This window comes from Phascolarctos cinereus, unplaced genomic scaffold (assembly GCF_003287225.1).
Source record: "Phascolarctos cinereus isolate Bilbo 61053 unplaced genomic scaffold, phaCin_HiC Scaffold_726;HRSCAF=1367, whole genome shotgun sequence".
Classification (NCBI taxonomy): domain Eukaryota; kingdom Metazoa; phylum Chordata; class Mammalia; order Diprotodontia; family Phascolarctidae; genus Phascolarctos; species Phascolarctos cinereus.
The window spans coordinates 426,300,137-426,324,910 of NW_027556098.1; the positions used below are offsets into that span (position 1 = coordinate 426,300,137).

General features: G+C 40.9%; 2 protein-coding genes across 3 annotated transcripts in view; one reads left to right on the plus strand and one right to left on the minus strand.

Moving 5' to 3' along the window:
* Positions 1-24,774, plus strand: part of LOC110197830 (uncharacterized) — a 104,174-nt gene that overhangs the window by 29,896 nt on the left and 49,504 nt on the right.
* Positions 522-23,738, minus strand: LOC110197775 (uncharacterized). Of its 2 annotated transcripts, XM_078146457.1 has the most exons (5): positions 23,129-23,738; positions 21,312-22,838; positions 10,604-10,730; positions 9,207-9,302; positions 522-6,127 (listed from the first exon to the last, which is right to left on the minus strand). In XM_078146457.1, the coding sequence occupies exons 2-5, from the start codon at positions 21,342-21,344 to the stop codon at positions 4,872-4,874; spliced, it is 1,512 nt and encodes a 503-aa protein (XP_078002583.1). In that variant the 5' UTR covers positions 21,345-22,838; positions 23,129-23,738; the 3' UTR covers positions 522-4,871. The 2 variants fall into 2 exon arrangements, 1 of the variants encoding a protein (XP_078002583.1); XR_013482821.1 differs by lacking the exons at positions 522-6,127; positions 9,207-9,302; positions 10,604-10,730 and adding an exon at positions 13,760-17,870 and having other exon boundaries at positions 23,129-23,735.

The following is a 24,774-nucleotide window of genomic DNA, read 5'->3' on the forward strand; positions in this document are numbered from 1 at the left end:
GAATTGGGCAAGGAAAATCCAGTAAAGTTATAAAAGAACAAGATAAAATATAAAGAATGAAAAAATAGAAGAGAATGCAAAACATCTTAGAAGAAAAACAACGGATCTGAAGAACAGATCAAGAAAATAATCAGACTACCTAAAAGCTACAATAAAAAAAAAATTGTGATTCAATAAGAGAAGAAATTAAAGAAAATTGTCCTGATGCATTAGAACGAGAGGAAAGTAGAAATAGAAAAAATTCACTCATCACCATCTTAAAGAGAGCCTAGGAGGAAAACCTACAGCAATATCATAGCCAAATTCTTAAAACCCCAAGTTAAGGAAAAAGTATGCCCAACAAGAAAAAAAACTTAAAATATTGCAGAGGCACAATCAGAATTACAGAAGACCTAGTAAGCAGCTACACCAAAAGACCACAGGTCTTGGAACACTATATATTGAAGAGCAAAAGAACTGAGGTTATGGCCAAAAATATCATACCCAGCAAAGTTATATTCCCCAATGAAGGAAAATGGAAATTTAATGAATTGACACTTTCAGGATTTTATTGCAAAAGGACCAGAACAAAGTAGAAAATTTGAGATACAAGATCCAAGAGAAATATAAGGTTAATTACAAGGGGCTTAATAAGGACAAATTGTTTACTTTTTATATGTGGAAATGTAAACTGAATGTCTAAGGCTGTCAATAATTGGGTAGTTTGAAAGAGAATGGGGTAGAGCTGAGTATGACGTGATTCTAAAAAGCAAAAATTTGTAATTTCATAGAAATGAGGTGTAAGAGGAAGAACTGATACAGAGGAATTAGATGGGGTAGGAGGGTGGGTAGTTCTGGAACCCTATTTTCATCAGGAATGGGTTAAAGAGTGAACAATACACACACACACACACACACACACATATATCTAGAAGGGCATAAAAGTCATTTAATATCAGGAAGAAATAAGGGCAAGGGGATAGGGAGGGAGAGGAGAATAAGGGAGGGATATGGAACAGGATAAGGGCTGGTTATAGAAGGGAGTGTAGTTTAATGGGAATGGGATAAAGAGGGAACAACACACACACACACACATATATTTAGAAAGGTATAAAAATCTTCTAAATTCAGAAAGAAATAAGAAGGTAAAGGGACAAGGTAGAGGGAGAGGATAAAGTAGGGATTCTTGAAGGGAGTAGGTTAAGGAATAGGAAGGAAAGGTACCAGGTAGAAGTATAATAGAGGAGAAAGGAGAGATAGGTATAGGGTGAGAAGGACAGTCAGGAATATATAAAGGAAAAAAACACACAAGGCATTATAGTTTAGAATGTGAATAGGATGGATTTATCCATAAAATGGAAAATGATAGCAGATTAAAAAGGACAGAGACACAACGATAAAATAAAGGTCAGGAGTAGAATTCATTTTGTTAAAAAGCTGGGATAGTAATCATGATCTCAAAGTTAAAGTTAAATCAGATTTAATCAAGAAATAGGGAAACTACACTATGTGTTATTCATATTAATCAATACTTTTAGACCATAGAAAGTAACTAAATGGTATAAAAAAAGAGAGTATACCTGTCAAAATAGACACAGGAACTACATTATTAATATGAAAACAAAAAAACCTCTTTTTTATAGAAAGTTAGATATAAATAGTGGAAGTAATATTTATTGTGCATGGGTAGGTAAAATAATATAATTTTTTACATGACAATTTTATCTAACCAATCTATTTATGCAATACCATCCCAACTGAATTACTAAAAAATTATCTTACTGAGTCAGAAAAAAATAAGAGTTCATTTGGAAGAGCAGAGCTTCAGGAATTTCAAGGAAACCAGGGGAAAAGATGTGAATGAACTAGATCCAACACTATCAGACCCTGAATCATATTATAAGGTGAGAACAGAGTTGAAGTGTGAAATGGATAATTTTGATTATTTTCCCCTATACCTAAAACCTATAGAAAGAGGAAATGAAAAATTATCAAAAGCAATCTCCCAGGTAGAATGTGATTGGGTCAGAAAATTGATATGATGTAGGAAATGATGAGCTAGTGGGTTTAGAAAAATATGGAAAAAACTTGGGCATATAAAGGAAGATGCTATCCACCTACACAGAGAAACAGATAAGTGGATAGAAGCATAACATGGTCTTCCACATATTATATTTACACATACATGTGTGTATACATGCATACGTGTATGTTCTTAATTGTAGCCTGTGGGGGAGTAATGGGGAAAAATAAAGTAAAAAATGCATGGCAGAGGACAAAAGAAAACATACAAAGAGGCAAAGATAGACAGCTTTGAAAATAATGTATAGTATTTATTGTATAGGTTTTCTTGAAATGGAACTTTATTGCTTTATATTGAATCCTTTTGTTCTACTCTGTACATGGCACTTTTTCCTTTTCTCATTTTGTATTTAAGTTTAAAATAAAATTAAATTTAAGGGGAAAAAGAAATGATGTCAGAAGACTAGAGGAAGAAATTGGAAAAGAAATGAGAAATGTAGAAAACAGAATCAAAAAAGGAATTATGGGGTTGGCCCAAGAGCTATAGAACTTGCCCAATCAACAAATATACAGATGAATATAATTGGCAAAGCAAAGCTCTATCTCCATGAGACAATGAACAATACTAAAATGAAATCAAAAGAGAAGAAAATGTAAAGTTTCTCATAGAAAAAAATACAGACTGGAAATCAGATTAAGGAGAGAGAATTTAAGAAATCATTGGACAATCTCAAAATGACGTCCAGATGACAAAAGATGGAATATGCTATGCATGCCCTGATAGAGATGAAGGCTTCAATGCAGAATAAAATATAATGTTTTCTTTGACACAGACAATGAAGTAAGATCATCCCTCAATATAAAGGCTTGTGAAATCCCTCCACTATTTTTTATCATCATTTTCTCCTTACCTTTACCAGTCTTTAAAAGCTTTCTAATTATTAGTGATTTGGTTTCAGATATAGACCATTTTATTACATGATTGTTGATAACTTGGATTTCTTCTGTTGAAAACTGTCTATTCATAGCTTTTGACCATAAGTTTATTGAGGAATGGCTCGTGTGTGTGTGTCTGTGTGTGTTCACACAGAGATATTTGTGTGAGTGTATGAATATGTGTATATATACATATCCACACACATATCAATATATATATGTATATAACATCCATTCTTTGAACACTTTGGATGAGACTTTTATCAGAGAAAGTTGGTGCAAATAATTTCTATAGCTAATTGCATCCCTTTTACATTCATATTTTAGATACATTTGTTTCTTCATGGGAAAAAAATTCACCATTTCATTTTGTATGATTGCTTGTATGACTTTCTTTATCCCTTGTTTGGTGACACACTTTGGTGACTGTTGAACACAGGATTGCTATAATCACTTTCTTTTGTATATTAAAAACACAACACGTACAAGCTCTCAACTTTAGCACAAGCAAGTTTCAGTGACTACCACTTTCAGTCACAGTCTCAGATTTGGTCCTGCTAGGCCTCCTGCGTGGAATATCGTAAGAGGCTTTGGAAGGAGACACATAAACGTAATTTCAATCAGAAAACAGATTTAAAGTTGAGAGAGCCCATAGAAGCCACTAATTCCAACCTCCTCTTCTTAGAGATGAGTAAACGGAGGCACAAAGACACTGTTCCTCACCCAGAGTTACACAGGTAAAGCTTCTGAGGCAGGATTTCAACCCAGGTCTTCCCAACTCTAAAGCCTATTCCCTGTTCCTTACAACATACTGCTTTCATCTACACTCTTCTGAATATCAATCTCAATAAAAAGAGAAATGAGTAAACTCTCTGCACCTTTTAATCTGCTGATATTGCTATGAGATTTATGATCCAAGGGGACAGAATAATAATGATAGTAGCTTATATTGACATACTGATTTAATGCTTGCAAAACATTTGATAAATATTGTCTCACTGGATCCCTTCATTAACCCTGGGAAGTAGGTGCTATTATTACCATCCCCATTCTACAGATGGGGAAGCTCAGGCAGAAATAGATTAAGTGATTCATCTAGGACCACACAACTAGAAAGTATCAGAGACCAAATTTAAACTCAGGTCTTGTGTATTCAGGGACAGCTCTCTATTCACTGTGCCACAGAGCAGCCTAAAAAAATCATTACAAAATAAACGTCAAACCAATACCTATATATTTATGGCAAGAATTTTTGTGCCAGCTAACATCATGGGACAAAGTGAGTACCAATTAACTGGGGAATGGCTGAAGAAGTTATGGCAAAAGAATGCCATGGCATATTAAAGAGGAATAATGAGAAACCTTAGGATTTCAGAGGTTTTGTGCACAGTATGAAATTTGTGATGTCTAATGAAGTCTGTGCTGTAGGAAGAGGCCTTCCTTCAATAATTGGATACAAAATTTTATGTCCAGCAAGATTTTTCCAATGTAAACACAAGTATTAGTTCCAGGTGATGGCTTTCCCACAATTTTTGCTTTCTGAAAGCTTCTTTTCAGTGCAAAATACTGTGGTGTCTAGTGACCTCCATCTTCCAGGGAAAGGCAGGACTTCATTGAGCACATTCGTAGGTCTTCTCTGCACAGTAAAGGAAGAAATGATCTCGGGCTGAAGACCTTCCTACATTGAGTCCTTCTATGGCTTGTTCCCAAAATGAATTTTCTGATGTCTAACAAGTGCTGTACACCATTTGTATGACTTTCCACATTCATCACAAGGACACGATTTCTACCACCTCTGAATTCTCCGACAGGAAACAAGGGATGACTAGCCTGAATGATTTTCCATATTGACTATATTAAGGAGGTTTGTCATCTAGTATGGATTCTCTGATGTTTAGTAAGGGTAGAGCATATATAAAAAGCTTTACCATGTTCTAGGCACTCAAAAGGTCTCTCTCCATCTTCTGATGGACAGTGAGATGAAAGGGACACATGAAACCCTTTTCACATTTATCACATTTGTAAGGTTTCTCTCCAGTGTGGATTTTCTGATGATTACTAAGACTACTCTTCCGTGTAAAAGCCTTGCCACATTGACTGCATTCATAAGGTTTCTCTCCAGTGTGGATTCTCTGATGTAGAGCAAGATGGCATTCCTGCCTGAAAGACTTTCCACATTGATGACATTCATAAGGTTTCTCTCCAGTGTGGGTTCTCTGATGTTTAGCAACACCAGCGTGTCTTCTAAAAGCCTTCCCACATTGATGACACTGATAAGGTTTCTCTCCAGTGTGGATTCTCAAATGTTCAGCAAGCTTGTTGTGCTGTCGGAAATTCTTTCCACATTGACCACATTCATATGGTTTCTCTCCAGTGTGAATTCTCTGATGACAAGCAAGACTGAAGCTGCACCTGAAAGTCTTTCCACACTCATTACATTCATAAGGCTTCTCTCCAGTGTGAATTCTCTGATGTGTGGTTAAACCTGTACTGCTTTTGTAACTCTTTCCACACTGATTGCACTCATAATGTTTCTCTCCAGTGTGGACTCTCTGATGTAGAGCAAGTTGGGATTTACATCTGAAAGTCCTTCCACATTCATTACATTCACAAGGGTTTTCTGCAATGTGGATTCTTTGATGTAGAGCAAGATGGCATTCCTGTCTGCAAGACTTTCCACATTGATCACATTTATAAGGCTTCTCTCCAGTGTGGATTCTCTGATGTGTAGCAAGATGGCATTCCTGTCTGAAAGACTTTCCACATTGATCACATTTATAAGGTTTCTCCCCAGTGTGGATTCTCTGATGTAGAGCAAGATGGCATTCATGTCTGAAAGACTTTCCACATTGATCACATTTATAAGGTTTCTCCCCAGTGTGGATTCTTTCATGTAAAGCATGACTGGAACTCTGTAAGAAAGTTTTTCCACATTGATGACATTCATAAGGTTTCTTTCCAGTATGGATTCTCTTATGTTCAACAAGATTGGAGCGCTCTATGAACAACTTTCCACATTGATCACATTCATAAAGTTTCTTTCCTGTCTGGATTCTATGAAGTACAAAACACATTTCTTGCCCAGTGAAGTCACAGGAACCATCACTCATGAAGTTTTCCTTGCGAGTTTCTTCCACAGAAATGCTTAGTGTTACAGTAGCCTCTTTCACTGCTGGTCCAATCTGTCCTTCTGCAAGAAAAAAAACCAACAACATGTATGTATGCATGTATAATTATATCCCCTGGCATAAAGTTAACTGATCTACATCCTATTTCTCCAGGCTAAGAGAAAAGTTTTCAAAGTTAAATGGTCAGAATCAATTATTTGAAAATGCCATTAGCTCACATCAGTAGAACGACTTGACTTACAAAGAACTTCCCGCAAAATCCCATTGGATCCTCACAATACACCTGTGACCCAGGCAGGCCCAGAATTCTCATTACATTCACAAGTCAGGCCATGAGCTCAGAATGACTGAGAGACCTGACCCACATCCTTACACCTGAGACTAGAACTCCAACTCTATAACTGGGCATGCTCTGTCCACAGCACTAGACAGACTTTCTCCCCTGCATTTTCTTCTGGTTTAAAGAAAAATTACTTAATTATTAGATGTGTACTTGTTTTCTCCCTCTCCTTGAGCCTTCTTATTCCCTGAGACCCAACATTATTGAAATTAGGCTAATTAATAACCCTACAATGGGCTCTAAGTGTTCAAGTGAAAAGAAAAGCCAATTAATATAGCAAACTTCAAAGTCACTTTAAGAAGTTGCTACAGCCACCCCAAGTTTTAGCAAGCACCACCCTGATTACTCAAGAGCCATCAGTATCAGGCAAGAGCTTCCACCAGTGAAAAGATCACAGCTCCCTGAAGGCTCAGATGAGGGCTAGCTTTCTGTAGCAACGAAGTATTTTTTAATTCACGAGTATACATTTTTTAGACATAACGCTATTGCTCATGTAATGGACTACAGTACAGTGTAAACATGACTTTTATATGCACTGGGAGACCAAAAAATTCATATGACTTGCTTTATGGTGACATTTGCTTTACTGTGCTAATCTGGAACTGAACCCACAATATCTCTCAGGTCTGTCTCTAATTTTGTCATTCTTATTTTGATTTTGACACTTCCCTCCCTAATTCTGCTCTCCTTCTTCAACCATTATTAGCCTCACTCCTTGCATTCTCTGTTCCAAAACACTCTCTTTTTTCCCCTGGATCAGCTAAGAGTGAAGCCCTGATCTGTTGCTTTTTCTCAAGCATCTCCATGTCTGTAGGCCATGTTGGCAGTTCCTTGACAGCAGAGACTGGCTTTTCCCTTCCTAAAGCTTAGCGAGGTGCGTAGAAAACTGGAGGTGCTTCTGGGCCCAGGGCTGACACCAGGCCCCAGGCTCTACCTCACTCCCTGTATTCCGGTCTCTCTGTCTTAGTTGGTCAATGCAGGTTCTGGCCTCAGCCCCGTTATCTCCTCTATTGAGTGGCCGTTGTCTAGTTCTAACCATGGAACCTGACCAGATCTACAATGAAGACCACGAACAGTTCTTTGTAGGATCCTGAAGCATCTCATACTATGGGACCCCTGGGAGTTTCTGCCTCCTTTTTCCCCTGAGAGTGGCTGTCAACTCAATGAATCTGGCATTATCCAAGAAGGGACCAAAGGCTGAGCCTCAGAGATCAGGGGAGGGACACAGGTTGATGATTTATGTAAAGTGCAGCTTTGGATTAATTCTAAGTAAGGCAACAGCCTTACATGCTGCTGAATAGAGAGATAAAATCATAAATCCAGACTGCCTGGGTTCACTACACATTCAGCCTACATAATCTCAGTGTCATCCTCACTGAGGCAAGGCTGTACTTTGACATCTCCCTAGGGGCAGCTAGGTGGTGCAGTGGATATGGTACTGGGCCTAGGATCAGGAAGACATGAATTGAAATCCAGACCTGAGAAAGACATTTCACCCTCTTGTCCTCAGTTTCCTTACCTATAAAATGAGTTGAAAAATGAAATGGCAAACCACTCCAGTATCTTTGCCAAGAAAAACGAAATGGGGTCACAAGGAGTCAGACACTACTGCAATGACTAGAAGATAATGCAATGATTCCCTATCTCATTCACCACAGCGGCTTTTCCAAATCCCTCCCTTATGGCTTGCTCCCACTCTCCATCCCCCACTCACCTCCTCAGCAGAGGACTTGCCTTATATTTCACCAAAAGAGTCAGACCTTTATTAAGAGCTATTTGATCTCCCTCATCTCACATAAACCAGATGTATTCTTTCCTTTTTGACATGGGTCTCACATAAAACTTGCTTGCAGTGAAAAGATGTTTGTGAAATGAAAGATGCTAGCTAAAAGTACTCTTTCCATGTGTAAATCACCCTAATCTATCTCATTTTCTTTCTAAGTCTTTTTTCCTTTTTGAGTGTCCCAATTTTTAAATAAATTTTTTAGTTTATTTTTAATTTATGGAATAAAACAAGCATTTCCATACCATGTTATAATAAAAAGGTGATTATACATGAAGCTAAATCAATCATGTACAACTTGCTATTCCTTTCAAATATGATAAATTCATCTCATACATTCCTTACTTTTTCCTTTTTTTCTTCCCTCCCCTCACTTCACCCTAGAGATAGCTACCATTAGACACAAATGCATACATATATACATAAAGATAGATAGATGGATATATAGAGAGAGATGTACACATACATTCACACACATTTAGATAAAGAAAGATGTAAAACCATTCTCTACATACTTCTATTTATCGGTTCTTTCTTGGATGCAGATAATGCCTTTCTTCATAGGTCCTCTGTAGTTAATTTGTATATTTACAACAGTCAACATGATCCTTGGTGCTTATCAGGGAATCTGGCACGTTGCAGACACTTATTATTAAATGTTCATTGACTTGAAGAAGGTCTAAAAAAGAGCTCATATGGGAAAGCCTAACCCCTTTTTGCATTTTCAGGGGAGTTCTATGCCCTCAAATTCCAAACAATTCCTTTTCACAAAATCATAGATAAAATTTATCATTGGAAGGGAGCAAAAAGGCCATGGAGTCCAATGCCCTCATTTTACAGATGGGTAGACTGAGGCTCTGTGGTGCAGTGACTTGTACAGGATCCCACTGATAAAAGGTGTCTAAAAAAGAATTCCAAGTCAGGGCTTCCTGTCTCTAAATCTAGCACTTGCTTCACCTCCACACCTAGAAGCCTCTTGTGATCACAGCTCTCATCCACCTGCTTTCACCTCACTCACCTGGACAGCAGCCCCTCAGGCCTTCTTGCTCCAGGAGCCATGGTGCTTCCCTTTCCTCAAAATAGGAGATCAAATCTTCTCTGGGAACTGGCAGCCCTGGGCATGGGGAATCAGGGATGAGGGTGGAGAAAACAGTGTGCATACAAAGCTACTGTATTTTGAGAATCACTCCATCATGTTCACACATATCTGGCTCATTCTCCCATCAATGCTTGTAATGCAAGTAACCCAAAATAGGATGTGCCTGATCAGCCTTGGAGAATCAGCTTTGGCCCTGTCCCCCTACCCTGCTCCTCACTCCCCTGAAACCTATAAACACCTTGTTACTGTTCATTCAGGGAGTCTTTGCCTTTTCTGGTGAGATTCTCCTGCTGGGGAACTCAATGAACCTTAGTTAATCCAAATTCTAAGTCTTGGCCAGTCTGTTATTCGTGCCATTGAGAGGGGCTTACAAAAAAGAAGCACAGGATGGTTCCCAGGACTCCTTGAGCAAGGTTTCCACAGCATTTATTCTGAAGAGCTTTGGGGAGATGCGAAGGTGACAGTCATGGAGCCAATTAGGAATCAGAAAATTTGGTCCTGGTGCACCTTCTTCATGGAAGGATGGACTCACTGCATAGTTATAATTATCTAGAAAGTAGAGGCAGCTGGTAGTGCAGTGGAGAGAGCCCTGGGCCTGGAGTCAGGGATGCCAGGGTTTAAATCCAGCCTAAGGCAGTTACTACCTATGTGCCTCTGGAAAAGTCACTTAACCTGTTTGCTTCAGTTTACTCAAATGTGAAATGTAGATAACAATACCACCTAATGACATAATACTGTAAAGAAATCTGGTGAACAGCAGGTGAATAGAAAGGCTTATTCCCTTCCTGTCTTTCCCACCATCTCTGTTGGAATGGGGGCACTGTAACGGAAGATTCAGGACAAACATGCTATACCAGGCACATGTAGGAGCTGTGAGCTATAAATTGAGGCTTCTTAAGAAGAATGTTCCATACAGTAGCGCCATCCCAAAGAGGAAGGGGTCACAAGGAAAACCTGTGGGAGCAGTTTCTAGAGAACTGGCATACCAAATTTATGTCCAGGGAGAGGCTGGACTACATAATGTGGGATTACTTTCACATCTGAGAGGCTTCAACAGGGATCTGATCTTTGACCTCAAGCTACCTAGAATTGGCAAGACACAGCTTCAGGAGCAACCAGGAAACCTCCCGGTTCTCTTCACACAGTGTACTGACCTTTTCTAGGAAAACCAGGCAGCAGGAGACCCTGTCTCTTGGACACAGGAGACCAGCACTTTTCTCTTCCAGGAATTGATAAATGCTTCCATCTTGCACACTCAGGAATGAAGACATTCCCTTGCATTGCAGACTCAGAGTGTCTAGGGGAAGTGTCCTTACCCAGGAAGAGCAGGTTCTGGGCATTCTCCAGCATGACCTCCTTGTACAACTCCTTCTGGGGATGGTCCAAGAAACCCCACTCCTCCTGGGTGAAGTCCACAGCCACATCCTGGAATGTCACCACCTCCTAAACCATCAAAAGTCACAAGATTTAGAGCTGAAAGAGACTCCAGAATTCCTGTAGTCTAACCCTCATCAAATGAGAGGAGGAAACTGAAGCTCAGAAAGGGGATTTGCCCAAAGTTGTAATCCTGATGAATGTCAGAGTAAATACTTGAAACTATCGTCACTAAGAGCTCAATGGAACATTGAGAAAAGCCTTTGATATGGTCAGTTGGAATAAAGTTGAGAAAGGTCTTACTATGGAATGGTCTCCCTATGGAATCTGGGAAAAAGTGTGTGTTTTATCTGTGAGGTAGGAGAATCTGTAGAGGAAAAAAAAAGAAGATATGTGGAATTCTTGCCTTCTCAGAACTGACAGAAGTGATATAATGAAAATTCTATGGGGAGTTTGTGAGAAGCTGGGAAGTACAGTGTATTTTGAGGGTTGGGGGAATTTCTGTGTGATCAAGAGAGGAAAAAAAAGAAAAGATCTAGTCAATTTCTTGAGAGGTTTAAACAAAATCTTATCTAGACAAAACATGAAAAGGATTCTAAAGAGATATTAATTATAATTTGGGTTGAACTGCGGGCTATGAGCCTTTCCAGACAAGTGAAGGTGAGTTATCACTGGCTATATAGAGGGCTTGAAGCTACTTTGCGTTTGACGTGTCTGGGTGAAAGCATCTTATGCCTTTCCTTTATGATTGTTTTTGTTTCACAATAGCATATATTCCTCAACTATAATATTTTGTTACATAGAAATAACAGTAACTGTCATGGAGAAAGGACTGTTCCTCAATTCAATTAAAAAAAAAAAAGCAAATGTGGGTTGTATTTGAGCTAAGTCATGAGAAAGACATTGTCAGGTTCCCCAATAGAAATGAAAGATCTAAGGACACCCCTAGAATTCAGGGAACTTGGGAGAACAGAAATCAGGAGAATGAGTTAAGAGGCCTGCTGACGGAGCATATACTGGAGAGGTTGGCCAGTTCTGAAAACATCCTGATACTTGGGAGCAGTCAGCTATATTTCAAGCGTGCTACATGCACAATGCACGTTTGGCCAATGGACTTGGAATCTGATGGTCTTCCATTTTCATCAGAAGCATATGACTCACTTTATCAGAGATTCTAATATTTGGGAATAATTCTCTATCATATACACAAAATTGTCTTTTCACTTTTTTCACTATTGTGATTTCTTCTTCAAACACTTGACTCATCATCTACTTTTAATCAATATTTTAGCCTTTACTGCCATTGTCCTATTATTTTGCCTTGGAACAATTTGAGGTATCTACTGAACTTTGACACTTTCTGTGACTCCCCAAAATGCAGAAATCTTTCTTTTTCACTAGGGTCTCTTGACCCTCTTCACCACACCAGTATTCATTGTGTGGGCTCTCACTATAGGAAGGCAATTCTTTTATTGATCTATAACTGATCTCTAATTTATTCCCTAACTTACACTCAAGAGAAGCTATTCAAAACCTGTTTCCTTTTCAAGCCTCTCACATCCTTCCTGCATCACAGTGGTATGAAGTCATGAATTCCAAACCACCATTTAAGGAGAAAGATTATCTGAGACATCTCATTTCTCACCTGACTCAACTACTTTGAGCCTTCTCTGACTGACTTCTCCACAATGCTCCTGAATCAGATACCTTCTCCTCTCCTGGACCCCTCTTTAACATTCTTTTGTGTAGTGTCTGCTAAACGAGTTCTAAAAGCCATCAGTAGAAAGGCTTTCAAATGCAATGGAAAGGACACTGGAATATGCAAGACTATTCCAAAACCACTGGGTGTGAGGAGGCAATGGAAGAATGTGTTCCAGAGAGCAGTAGAGCTGAGGTTGCAGCCCAGAGTGAACTATCCTGCAAATGCAACCTTAGCAATAGAGGACCAAAAGCAGCTGTTCAATAATAAAGAAGGGACTGAAATATTTTTATAAAGAAAATCAGATCATACCCCACTTAAAAATAACTCTAGACAATATATGAACAAAATGACTTTTAAAAATTTATGCAAATAAAATCAGATTTAAATAATTGGAGAAATATTAAATATTGATGTGTAGGAAGTACCAATATAATAAAAATGCCAATTTTACCTAATTTATATATTCAATGCTAACCAAATTAAAGTATCAAAAAATTATTTTACTGAATTAGAAAAAAACTAACAAAATTCATTTGGAAGAACAAAAAGTGGAAAGAGGTTTGGCAATACAAGATCCTAAACTATATTATAAGCCTGTAATTATTGAGACTATCTGGTAAAAAGCAATGGAAAGGTAGATCAGTGGAATGGAGTAGGCATACAATGACAGGAGGAAATAAATATACTAACCTTGTATTTGGCAAGTATAAAGACTGAAGTTTTGGGGATAAGAATTCATTACTTGGTAAAAACTGTTGGGAAAACTAGAAAGCTGTGTGACAGAAATTGGGCATAGACCCATATCTTACACCATTTACCAAGGTAATGTCAAAATGTGTACATAACCAGACATAGTGATATTAAAAGAAAATGTGAAGAATATGGAATATAGTACTCATCAAATTTACAGCTAGGTGAACAATTTGTGAATAAACAAGAGAGAGAGATCAGCATGAGGTGTAAAATGGACAATTTTGATTGCATTAAATTTAAAAATGTGGGCAAGATCAGAAGGAAAGCAGAAAATTAACGGGGGAATATAAAGAGTTTCTCATATAAAGGTCTCACATCTCAAATATATAAAGAACTTTGTCAAATCTTTAAGAATATAAGTCATTCCCCAGTAGATCATCAATGGATAGGAACAGGCAGTCTTTGATGAAGAGAAACAATTTATAGTTATGTTGAGGTGAAGATGCTATGGGTGCTGGGATCATAAAATCACCACACTCGGGTCCCACCTTGTGTTTCAGCCAAACACAAGGTTTATTAAAGATGAGCCACACAGGCAAGACTCTTAAGGAATCAGACCTTTTGGGACAGTCGTAAGGATGAGCAGGCATGAGGAAGTCTTGGGCGGCGAGAATGGATCTTACATACAGAAAGACTAAGACAATTCTATTCCACATATATTTATTAAGCACCCACTAAGTGCCAGGCACTATACTAAACACCTGGGATACATAAAGAGGCAAAAGATAGTCCTTGCCCTCAAGGAGTTTACACTCTATTGGAGAAGTCAATATGTAAAGGAATGAAAACAAAGCAACTTACCAGCAGAATAGGAAATAATTAAAAGAGGAAAGACAAGATAATTAGGAGGGGTTAGGGAAGGCTTCCTGCAGAAGGTGGACCTGAGGGAAGCCAGGAACACCAGGAGTCTGAACTGGGGAAGGAGAGTATTCCAGGCATGGGAGAGAGCCATGGAAAATGCCTGGAGGTGAGAGAGGCCATGAGGCCAGCATCACTGGATCAGATAATACATGCTGGGGAGTAAGGTGTAAGAAGACTGGAAAGATAGAAGGGGCTAGATTATGATCGGCTTTAAATGAGAAACGGAAAACTTTGTATTTGATCCTGTAGACAAGCAGGAACCACTGGAGTTTCTTCAGTAGAAGAGTGACAAGGTCAGAAGTGCATCATAGGAAAATCACTGTAGTGGCTGAATGGAGAATGGCCTGGATGGGCAGAGCCCTGAGGGAAGCAGGCTATCTTAACAGGCCAGCTGTGAGGCGAGGTGGGTCTGCACCAGGCTGGTGGCAGTGTCAGAGGAGAGGACTGGTATGTTGTAGAGATGTGGAGAAGGTGAAATGGACAGACCTCGGCACCATCTTGGATATGTGGAGTAAGAGATAATGGGGAGTCCAGGATGACCCTATGTGGTGACCCTGAGGAAGAATAGTGTAACCCTCTACAATACAATGGGAAGTAGTGATTTGGGGAGAGGTAACAAATTCCATTTTGGACAGTTTAAGATATCGACTGGTCACCCAATTTGAGATATCTCTGAGGAATCAGATACAAGACTGGAGATGAGCATAGAGATAGGGGCAGGAGAGGTACATGGGAGAATCATCCACATAGAGATGGTAATTCAGTCCATGGGAGATGATGAGATCACCAAGTAAAGTGGTATAGAGGAAGAAGACAGGAGGACCCAGGACAGACGCCTGAGGGACACCTATGCATGTTTAAAGAGCATACTCAGGAGGAGGATCATTCCAAAGAAGAGGTCAGAGAAGTGGGAAGAAAACCAAGAGAGAGCTGGGTGTCCAAAATACCCAGAGAGAGGAAAGCATCCAGGAGGAGAGAGGGATCAAAAGTGTCAAAGCTGCAGAAAAATCAGGGAGAATGAGGATGGAGAAGGTGACCTCTATGGTCTCAGGAAGAGAAGAGCAAGGAGGGGAGTAGGTGAGGAGGGGGAAAGATTGAAAAGGTAGAGATAAGAAGGAGACCTGACTTTGGAGGGGGCAGGGGGTTCCCCCTGAGGAATGTATTGATGGGTGAAGAGAAATAAGGATCTCACACTGAAGCCTGAGGGATTTAGGCCTGAAAAGTCTACTTGTACAGAAGAGGAGGGGGTTTGGACCCCAGGGGCAACTGGCACTTGGAGGACTAGGAGGGCATGGATATCTGCATGAGATTTCCAGGCAAGTGCAGAAGGAAAAAAGGGTCAATACGAGAGGGTATAAGTGAGTAGGATGAGTTGTTCCCTATCATGGAGGGACATCTAATATTCTGAAAGCAAGGCACACAACGGGAAAAGCTAAAACCCATGGGGTAAGCCCTACAAGGCAGGGCCAGAAAGCACCGGAGGGCACAGCTTAGAATGGATACCTTGGAGGATCGGAATGTATGAAGAAAACAGAGAAAAGAAAGCATTCAGATGATTTTACGGGTCATGAATGAGAGAATGAGAGTCTCAGGGGTGGAGAAACCTGTGGCCTTGGGGCCTCATGTAGTGTGGCCTTTGGAATGAGTCCAAGTTTTGCAGAACAAATCCTTTTATGAAGAGGATTTGTTCTGTGAAGTTTGGGTTCAGTCAAAAGGACCACACTTGAGGACCTAGAGGCTCACATGTACCCAGGAGGCAGCAGGTTTCTCACCAGTGCAACAGAAAGATGGATAATAAAGACAGGGAGAAAAATCCTTGTTGGAAAAGGGCACAAAAATAGATGAAATTCAAAAACTCATGAACAGGACTAACAGAGAGAAGAAGTGGAATCTACATGACTGAGAGGAAGAAATATAGTATGAGATAAAAGCAGGAGGGATGAGTAAATTTCTGGAGAAGCTAAAGCTAAAAGGCTTAGGGCAGCTTCTGAATGGGACAGCAAAGGAACATGCATACTTCTTTGGACCAAAACCAGGGACTAGGGCAGACAGATACTACAAACTAATGTAAAAAAGCAGACATTATCAACATACCCTTTCATTCCATAATGAAATAAGAATGGAAATTGATTTAGGGATTAGAAACAAAATATATAACCCTACATGGAGACTTAATATTGATATCTTTCATAATCACTGAGTCACAGAAAGAACTGATAGAGGCTGAATGCAGATCAAAGCATACTACTGTCACTTTTGGAGGGGTTGTGCGGGTTTTTTTTCCTTTTGTTCCATTTCTTCTCTCACAATATGAGTAATGTGGAAATGTTTTACGTGACTGCACATGTATAACCTGTATTAAATTGCTTGATGTTTTGGGGAGAGGAGAGTGAAGGGATGGAGGGAGAAAAATTTGGAACTCAAAATGTTTCAAGAAATGAATATTGAAAACTATCTTTACATGTAATTGTAAAAAGTAAAATATTATTAAATAAAAAATAACCAAGTTCAATAACAAAATCGCAGAAATGATTATTTGTAAAAAGAAAATTATTGTGATGAAGCAATATGCCAAAATTTGGAGGACTCAGTAAAGTAGTTCCCAAGGGGAAAACATATTCTGACATATATCAAGAAAATAGAAAGAAATAAGGAAAATAGATTAATCAAATGAATATGCACTTTAACAAAATAGAAAATCAAACAAATAAACCTAGAATAATCCAAAAGAGAGAATATTTAAAAAGGGAATTGATACCTTGGAAAGAAAAAAAAAAGAAAATCAGAGAAATGAAAAATAAAACTAAAGCTGGTTTTTTGGAAACATTAATAAAACTGATAATTCCTTAGCCAATCTTATTAAAAAGAGTAGAAAATTAAATTCATAACATAACCAATAAGCAAGGCGAAATGACTGCAAAATTAGAAGAAAGAAAATGGACAATCAGAACATATGATGCACAATGTTATGCTAATGAAACTGAGAACCCAAAAGAAATAGAGGAACATCTCCAAAAATATGAATTTCTCAGAATCAGAAGACCACATTGAGAAAACCAGAATTGAAAATAGATTTCAATGTAAAGGAGCTACCAAAGTTTTCACAAATTCCCAGGAGAATTCCACAATTTGTAAAGCGTTATTACATAGATTTCATAAATAATTCCCCCAAATAAGAAAGTATCCTACTGGAATCTTTTTATGAAACAAAGATAGACCTAATATTTAACCCAGGGAAAGACAAAACATAGCAAGTAACCTACAAGCCAGTATCACTGATGAAAAGGGACTCAAAAATTTTAAACAGGAAACTATCAATACAACTAGAGCAGACCAGCTGGAGAATTTCAGAACAACTTGAAATACTGTAGAGGACCACAGGTGAGTAGGACTCTGACCCTCATAGCTGAATAAACCCTCTCAGGTGAGGAGCCTGCTCCTTGGCCTGGATCAGTTCTCCACTCCCCAGGAAGAAGTACGGTTATGCAAGCTCAACCCTTGGAGATTGCTGGGAGGGGAGGAAACCCCCTGTTCTGTCTCCTGCAGGACAGGATGCCCTTGGAGATGACAAGGAAATGGGACAGGATGACTCCCTGATTAATGTTCCCAGGAGATAAGGACACAGCCAGGACAATGTGCTTGTTGTTACTTTGACTGGCATTCGCATGAGAAATGTTCTAGGTTGTTGCCTGTTGGTAAAGATGTGTAAACTTTGTTGCTTTGTCCGCTGTTACACTGGGTTATATTCCCATGAGTCAAAGATATAAAACTGCCTGCTGTGCTCTAATAAAGTTGACTCCGTTTTCCATCACGCTTGGAGTCCGGTCTCTTTGTTTTGCCTCCCAGTCTTCGGTCAAGAACCATTTCGCGGACTTCGCTGCTCGTCAGCAGAGCTGCAACAAAACACTTATGTGAACTGATGCAGATTGAAGTGAGCAGCATATCCTATATAGCAACAGTGATACTAGATAATGAACATCTGTGAGTGACCAAGCTATTCTTGGCAATACAATGGTCCAAAAAATCCCTAAACAATCAAGATGAAAAATGCCACAAAATGACCAATATGAAAATGTTTTACATGATTACACATGTATAACCTACATCAGATTGCTTACCATCTCAGGCAGGGGTTAGGCAGGGAGTGAAGGATAGAATTTAGGCCTCAAAGCAATGAATATTTAAAATTGTTTTAAATATAATTGAGGAAAAATAAAATATTATTTAAAAATACCTACAGTGACTTATTCGAGAAATCATTCATTATCATCAAATGGAATTTACACAAGGGATGCAAGGATACTTGGACATTAGGAAAATGTTATTAATCAGATTCAAAACCAAAACATTCAAAACCAAATGGTCATCTGAATAGATGCCAAAAAAGCCTCTTGACAAAGTACAACACTCATTTATGCTAAAAACTCCACAGAAAGTATCAGCCTACTGGGACCTTCTTCAATATCTCCTAAGACATTTACCTAAAACCAAAAGCAAGTACACACGAAATGGGGATCCATGAGAACCCTTTTTTCCACAAGGCTGGAGGTGAAGCAAGCATGCCTCCCCTCTCCACAATTATTGGATGTAATTCTGGAAATGCCAGCAATAGCAGTAAGACAAGAGAAAGGAATGAAGGGGAATACAGGTAGATAAAGAAGAGATCTAATGATCCCTGTTTACGTGGAAAATCCCAGGGAATCAGCAAAGACACTGAGATAAATGACAGCTTAAGCAAAGCTGCAGTTACAAAATAAGTCCTCAAAAGTCAACAGCATTTCTGTATGATAACAGTAAAATACAAGAAGGAATAACAGAAAGAGAAATTCCGTTCCAAATTAGGAAAATACCCAGAGAATTTATGGGGCTCCACCTCCCAAAGCACAGCAGAGTTGTACAGATCCAAGCACAAAGCAATATTTGAAGACATGAAGGACAACCTAAATACTGTTCCTGGCTTAGTTAAGGTTATATAATAAAAGAAAATATATAATATGATAAAATATAATGCAAATGGCAGTACCAGCCAAAACAATTTACACTTTTAATGCTATTCTAATAAACTTATGAGGGCGGCTAGGTGGCACAGGGGACAGAGTGCGGGGGCTGGAGTCAGAAAACTGGAGCTCAAGTTTGGCCTCAAACCCTTACTTGCTGTGTGATTCTGGACAAGTCACTTCATCCTGTTTGCCTCAGTTTCTTCATCTGTAAGATGAGGTGGAGAGGGAAATGGCAAACCATTCCAATATCTCTGCCAAGAAAACACCTAATGGGGTCACAATGAATTGGACATGATTGAACAACGACAATAAAATTAGGAAGTGGATATTTTACAAGATTAAATAAAATCATAACAACATTCACTTGGAAAAGATCTACAAGATGAAGGGAAATGATGAAAAGAACAGGAGGACAAACATGGACCAACACTTCCAGAACTCAAATTATTTTATAAAGCAGCAGTCGTCAAAACCATCTGACTTTGGTAAAACAACAAAGAGAGAAATCAGTGGAAGAGATTAAACCCGGGAGGTGCAGAGACAATAGACCTCAGTCATCCACTCGTGGATAAAGTGGACAATGAGCTACCTTGGGGAAAATGAGCCATTTGATTAGAAAAACAAAACTGCTGAGAAACTAGAAAGAAGTCAGGGAGGAAATGCAGCTCAGATCAACACCTTCCGCCATACTCTAGGATGCATCCAAAGGGATGTCACTGTGCTTCTTCAGTTGTTTCAGTCACGTCCTGGTTTCTGGAATCCCATTTGGGGTTTTCCTGACAAACACACTGGAGTACTCTGCAGTTTCCTTCTCCAGCTCATTTTACAGAGGAGGAACTGAGGCAAACAGGGTTAAGTGACTTGCCCAGGGTCATGCAGCTAGTAAATGTCTGAGGCCCGATTTGAACTTAGGTCCTCCTGCCTCCAGGCCTGAGCCTCTACGCCCTGTGCCACATAGCTGCTCCTTCTATATGCATATATGAACTTAATATTAAAGATTATACTCTAAAAAATTAGAAGAGAAATAGATCATGTAACTTTCACGGGTACAGGTAAGACATGTATACTTCACCCAACAAGAGATAGAAGGAATTACAAAAATAAAATACAAAATTTGATTATTTGAACTGAAAAGCTTCTTTGGCACAGACAACATTATGCAGCCAGGATAAGAAAGTGTTTGAATGGGAAACAAAACCAAAAACAAAAACCTTGGTATGAAATTTCTGTGATAAGCATTTGGTATCCAAGATTTATAAACAATTAATAAACAGAAGACTAACAGCCATTCCCCAACAGATAAATGGTCAAAGGATAGGAACAAAGAATTCTCAAAAGAACTGCCAAGCATTCCCAACCACATGAGAAAATGCTGCAAACCACTAATAAGAGAAACGTAAACCAAAACACTGAGGCTTTATGTCATACTCGGCAAAATTGACAAAAATGACCAAAAAATGGCATCAGTCAATGTTGGAGGGGTTGTGGGAAGATGGGCACACTAATACCATGCTGATGGAGCTAGGAAATGGTAGAAGATCATGAAGATCTGAGGTCAGATCCAGCCTCAGACACTAATGAGTGGGACTGACACCACCTACCCAAATAAAAATTCAGAGGTTTCTCTCAGTAGAAACAGAAGTTTTATTCTAGCAAGTCTCACGTAAGAATTGGGCATCACCTACCCAGGTGGGACTGGAGTAGGGAGGCAAGATACAAGTAGCAAGCAAGCAGTTATATACCCTTACACAAACAACTCTAAGAAACCCGGCCCCCACTTGTTTACCTCAATCTCTTTATTCTCATTGGTTGAGATAAGAGACCTTACATTCTACCCAGAAACTAAGAGATACATTTTACCCCAAAACAATTTGGGAGCTAGAAGATTGCCTTATTTGGCAAAGATAAGGCTGGGGTGGTGGTTACAAAACAAGGGAGGGGGTTGGGGCAACAGATGTATGACCCGATCACATGATTTATAGGAAAATGAAACTTAGGCCCAGCTAATGCTAAAGCCTTAACTAAATTTTGGGGCATAGCTTCCATTTCATATGAGAAACTTTCACTTGTCCCACACACTAACAAGCTATGTGACCCTTGTTGGTAAGTCACTGAACCTCTCTTTGCCTCAGCTTCCTGAAGTGTGAAAAAAAGATAAAAAGGACACCAACCATATAGGGTTGTTGTGAATAGATGGTCAAAAGTGGATTTTGAGGAGAAAGTAAGTCACTCATTGTGTCTGTCATAATTCTTTGCCTTTGAGTCTGATGCCTTTTTGACAGGAACTGAATGTCTCCTTCTGCATGCCTCTTTCTCCAGTTGGAGTGCACTCACCTGGGCTGGGGGTCTGTGGCTCCCAGGGACCATTCCCTCTGGCTCCAGGCTCCCTGCTGGGTCAGGCCTTGGTCCTCTGCAGACTGAGCTGGGGAGGTGGAAGGATCCCAGAGGGGCAGAGTCCTTCCCTTATCTTCCTGGGCAGCAGGCTGGTCTACTGGGATTTACAGAGGGTGAAGTCCTACAGGTGTTACAAAGACCCTGCCCTGCCCTCAGGGCAGAGACCCCAACCTACACAGGGAGGGAGAAACCAGGTAGGGTCTGGTTTGGAAATGAAGATGGTCTAAACAGGAAGGCTACTTCCCTCTCCTACTCCTTCTTTCTGCCCCCTTCCTCTCCCCCATCCTCCTTCAGAAAACCAAAAACACAGAAGGGGCTGAGTGAGATCGATGAAGTTTCCTCAGTACTAAAACTCTTTGTACTCCCAAAGCAGTAAAACTTGATGAATTTGCAGACATTTGCTGTGCATTAAGCAAGAGCTGACCTGTGCTCCAATTCCTCTAGCAAGACAAACATTGCAAAGACTGCCAGCTTAACAGCCAGGGCCTGCCTGCTTATCCACCTCTAGACAGAACTTCTAAATGGTTATCAAAAGTCTTCCCAAGCCTTTGTCTCTAGGTAAATATTTCCAAATAAGGATATTATTGTACTAAGGGTCTTAGAAAGCTGCGTTTAGATTGTGTACCCTGAAACCCAGCCAATGGGAAGAAGGGTTCAGGAATGGGGAGGGGGTACCGTGTTAGGATCATAAAACTTTGGTCTCCAGTAACAGACTTTGCGCTCCCTGGCTGCTGCTTTAACGAGGAGGGCTGTGCCCTTTCTCATCAGAAAGAATAAAACCTTTTCTGATCTCTGACTCAGCCTCCGAACTTTTAATTCTACTGTGGCCCTTGTCCCACTTAGGGCTTGGGATCCCAGATGGGATGAGACCAGGCAGAGCCTCAATGGCTCCTCAATCACAGCTCTCCCTACAACTAGTGCTCTGCCCTCCCTGTACCCCCTTTCCCCAGCTAACACCCACACATTATCTAGAAAACAGACTAACTGCTTGACCTAGAAGGGAGGGAAGGTTGGGGATGGGGGACAGCTCTGGGATGGAGCCAGCAGGGATGACCCGGGAAAGCCTAAGGCACAGAGAGAAATCCAGTCTGGGATTCAACACCCCCCCCCCTCCCCGCAGGGCCCTGAGGGCTCTGAAAGAAGAGGGGGCAGGGAAAGCAGGAGACCTGGGAAAGGGGAGCACAGGTAGGGTCTGGAAAGGAGATATCCTAAGCCAGCTCATGGCAGGGAGATCAGGAACACTGAGGAAGGGCTCCAGGTGGACACTGAGCCTGGGAAAGCGGAATGGCTGTGTGCTGAGGTCTAACTAGGAGCTGGGGGGGATTCCTGGGACCCTCCGGTAGAGCTTAGGCTTGGAATCCCTCATGGGAGACCTGGCCCTTACAGGGAGCTTGGCCTGAAGGCAGAACATCGCAATCTCTAACCAAAGGCTGGGGGCGGAGAGACAGGAAACCTGGGTCCTGGGTCCTAATGGGAAGATGAAAACCAGAATTGCTTGGTCTCTACGGCGTAAAGTCTGAATTTTGGAAGCAATGGTAAATCTGGGGAGGGTGATCCTGGGCATTTGGGAAGTGATTGGGGGTCTGGAAAGAGTTAGGGGCAGGAAGCTTGTCTGGTAGCCAGGGAAGGTTTACTCTAAGGAGACCCTGAGGACGCTCACCATGTGATCAGATGAGGATGATAAGACCCATAGAGAGATCAGCCAGCAGAAGCCACGAGGTGGGGAGCAGAATATGAGGGAGCTGGCTCAGACCTACCTGGCTTCCGGAAGGCGGAGAGATCTTAGCTCCCGGGGAGGAAGGCAGAGAGATCTCAGCTCCCGGCGAAGAAGGCAGAGAGATCTCAGCACATGGGAAAGAAGGCAGAGAGATCTCAGCTCCTCGGAAAGAAGACAGGTCTCAGCTCCTGGGGAAGGAAGAAATAGTACAGCTGTAAGAGAAGGCAGAGCCCTCTGAGCACAAGTTCCTGTTTTCAGCCAGCCCACTCTGGGAGGGTCCTCCCAGCCTCTGCCCCGCCTCTGAGGCTCCCAGGAAGGGCCCTTTCCTCCAATCACACTCAGGGCCAGTAGCTCCAGCCCCTGCCTGCCTCTCCTCCCCAAGCACTGCCCTCCGCCACCTGGAATGCCTTGGCCCCTGGGATGAGCCCTCTTCCTGCCCTAGACCCCTCCCAGGCCTCCAAACTCCACCCCAGGGCTCTTATTCCACCTGGGCCACCTCCCACCAGGTTGGTCGTCTCTGAGAGCTCCTCTCCCCCTTCCCCCCATCACTCTGCCACCCGCTTTCTTATTGGAGGAAAGATGAGAGACTTTCTGGATAGCGAGGGGAGAGCAAGGAAGAGGCAATCTGGAGATTTCCAGGCAAGCAAGTGATTCACAGCCAAACAAGCTTAGTTTCAGGACGGAGGCTGTCGCAAAAGGCAGTCAGCTGGGTTAGCACGTTTCTCCTGACGCAAATTAGAATGGGGCTCATTTTAAGTCAGATCCAGCAGGATAATTGGGATGTCTGACCCTAAGGGCAGATCCACACTCAATGTAAAATAATTCAAAATTAGGCATTTAAGGTGAGGTGTCTAGGAGGTGTGGGAGTAAGAATTCAATGTAACTGGATCAGTACTGTGAGAACCCTGCTCACCAAGAAATGAAACCACTGGATGTTGAAGCCAGGAAAGCTTTATTAGTGATCTTACAAGGGAGGGTGGCCTAGGAATAGGCACAGGTGTCAGACAGACGCACACCTTTTTATTCCCTGTTCCCCATTAGAATTTCCCTCCCCTGTTTCCCCATTGGCTGGCTGCTATAGAGATTATAGCCTATCCCAAGCTCCTGATTTCCCCAGGAGAGTCTCCCCCTAATTACATCTCCCACTGCTCTGTTTTTCATTTCCCAGGCCCAAGTAGCTGTTTTGGGATTGCTCTCTCCCCTATTTCCATATAATCTTACAGTCTGACTGTTGGGGGCTGAGAGGTTGAGAGGTTCTGACCCCTCAAAGACTGAAGTACATGGGTCATCTGAAATGAATTCACAGACTCAAGCATTCTTTAAGCCAAGGTGGCAAAAAGTTTATTGTTACGCTTTTCAGCGGGCAAGGATTCTTAAAGGATCCTGCAACCTTAGAGAGGTACAGTTAAAGTTTATATAGGATAAAATACAATAAAACATGTGTCAAATATGCTAACTAGGGGATTCAGGGTGGGATTAAGGACCGGTTAAGGAGTGGTCAGTTCTTAAAAGAACATACACTTCTTGCACCTACTGTGCAGGCGTTTTACCCAGAGTTCACTAGGAAAAGCCCACAAGGGGGGCCACATGGAAGTGTGGTTTTAGGCCTGCTTCGTCACTAAGTCAACCAGAGTTCAGGGTAACTGAGAGTTGTCCAGTCTGCCACCAATCAGTGTCCTATTAGAC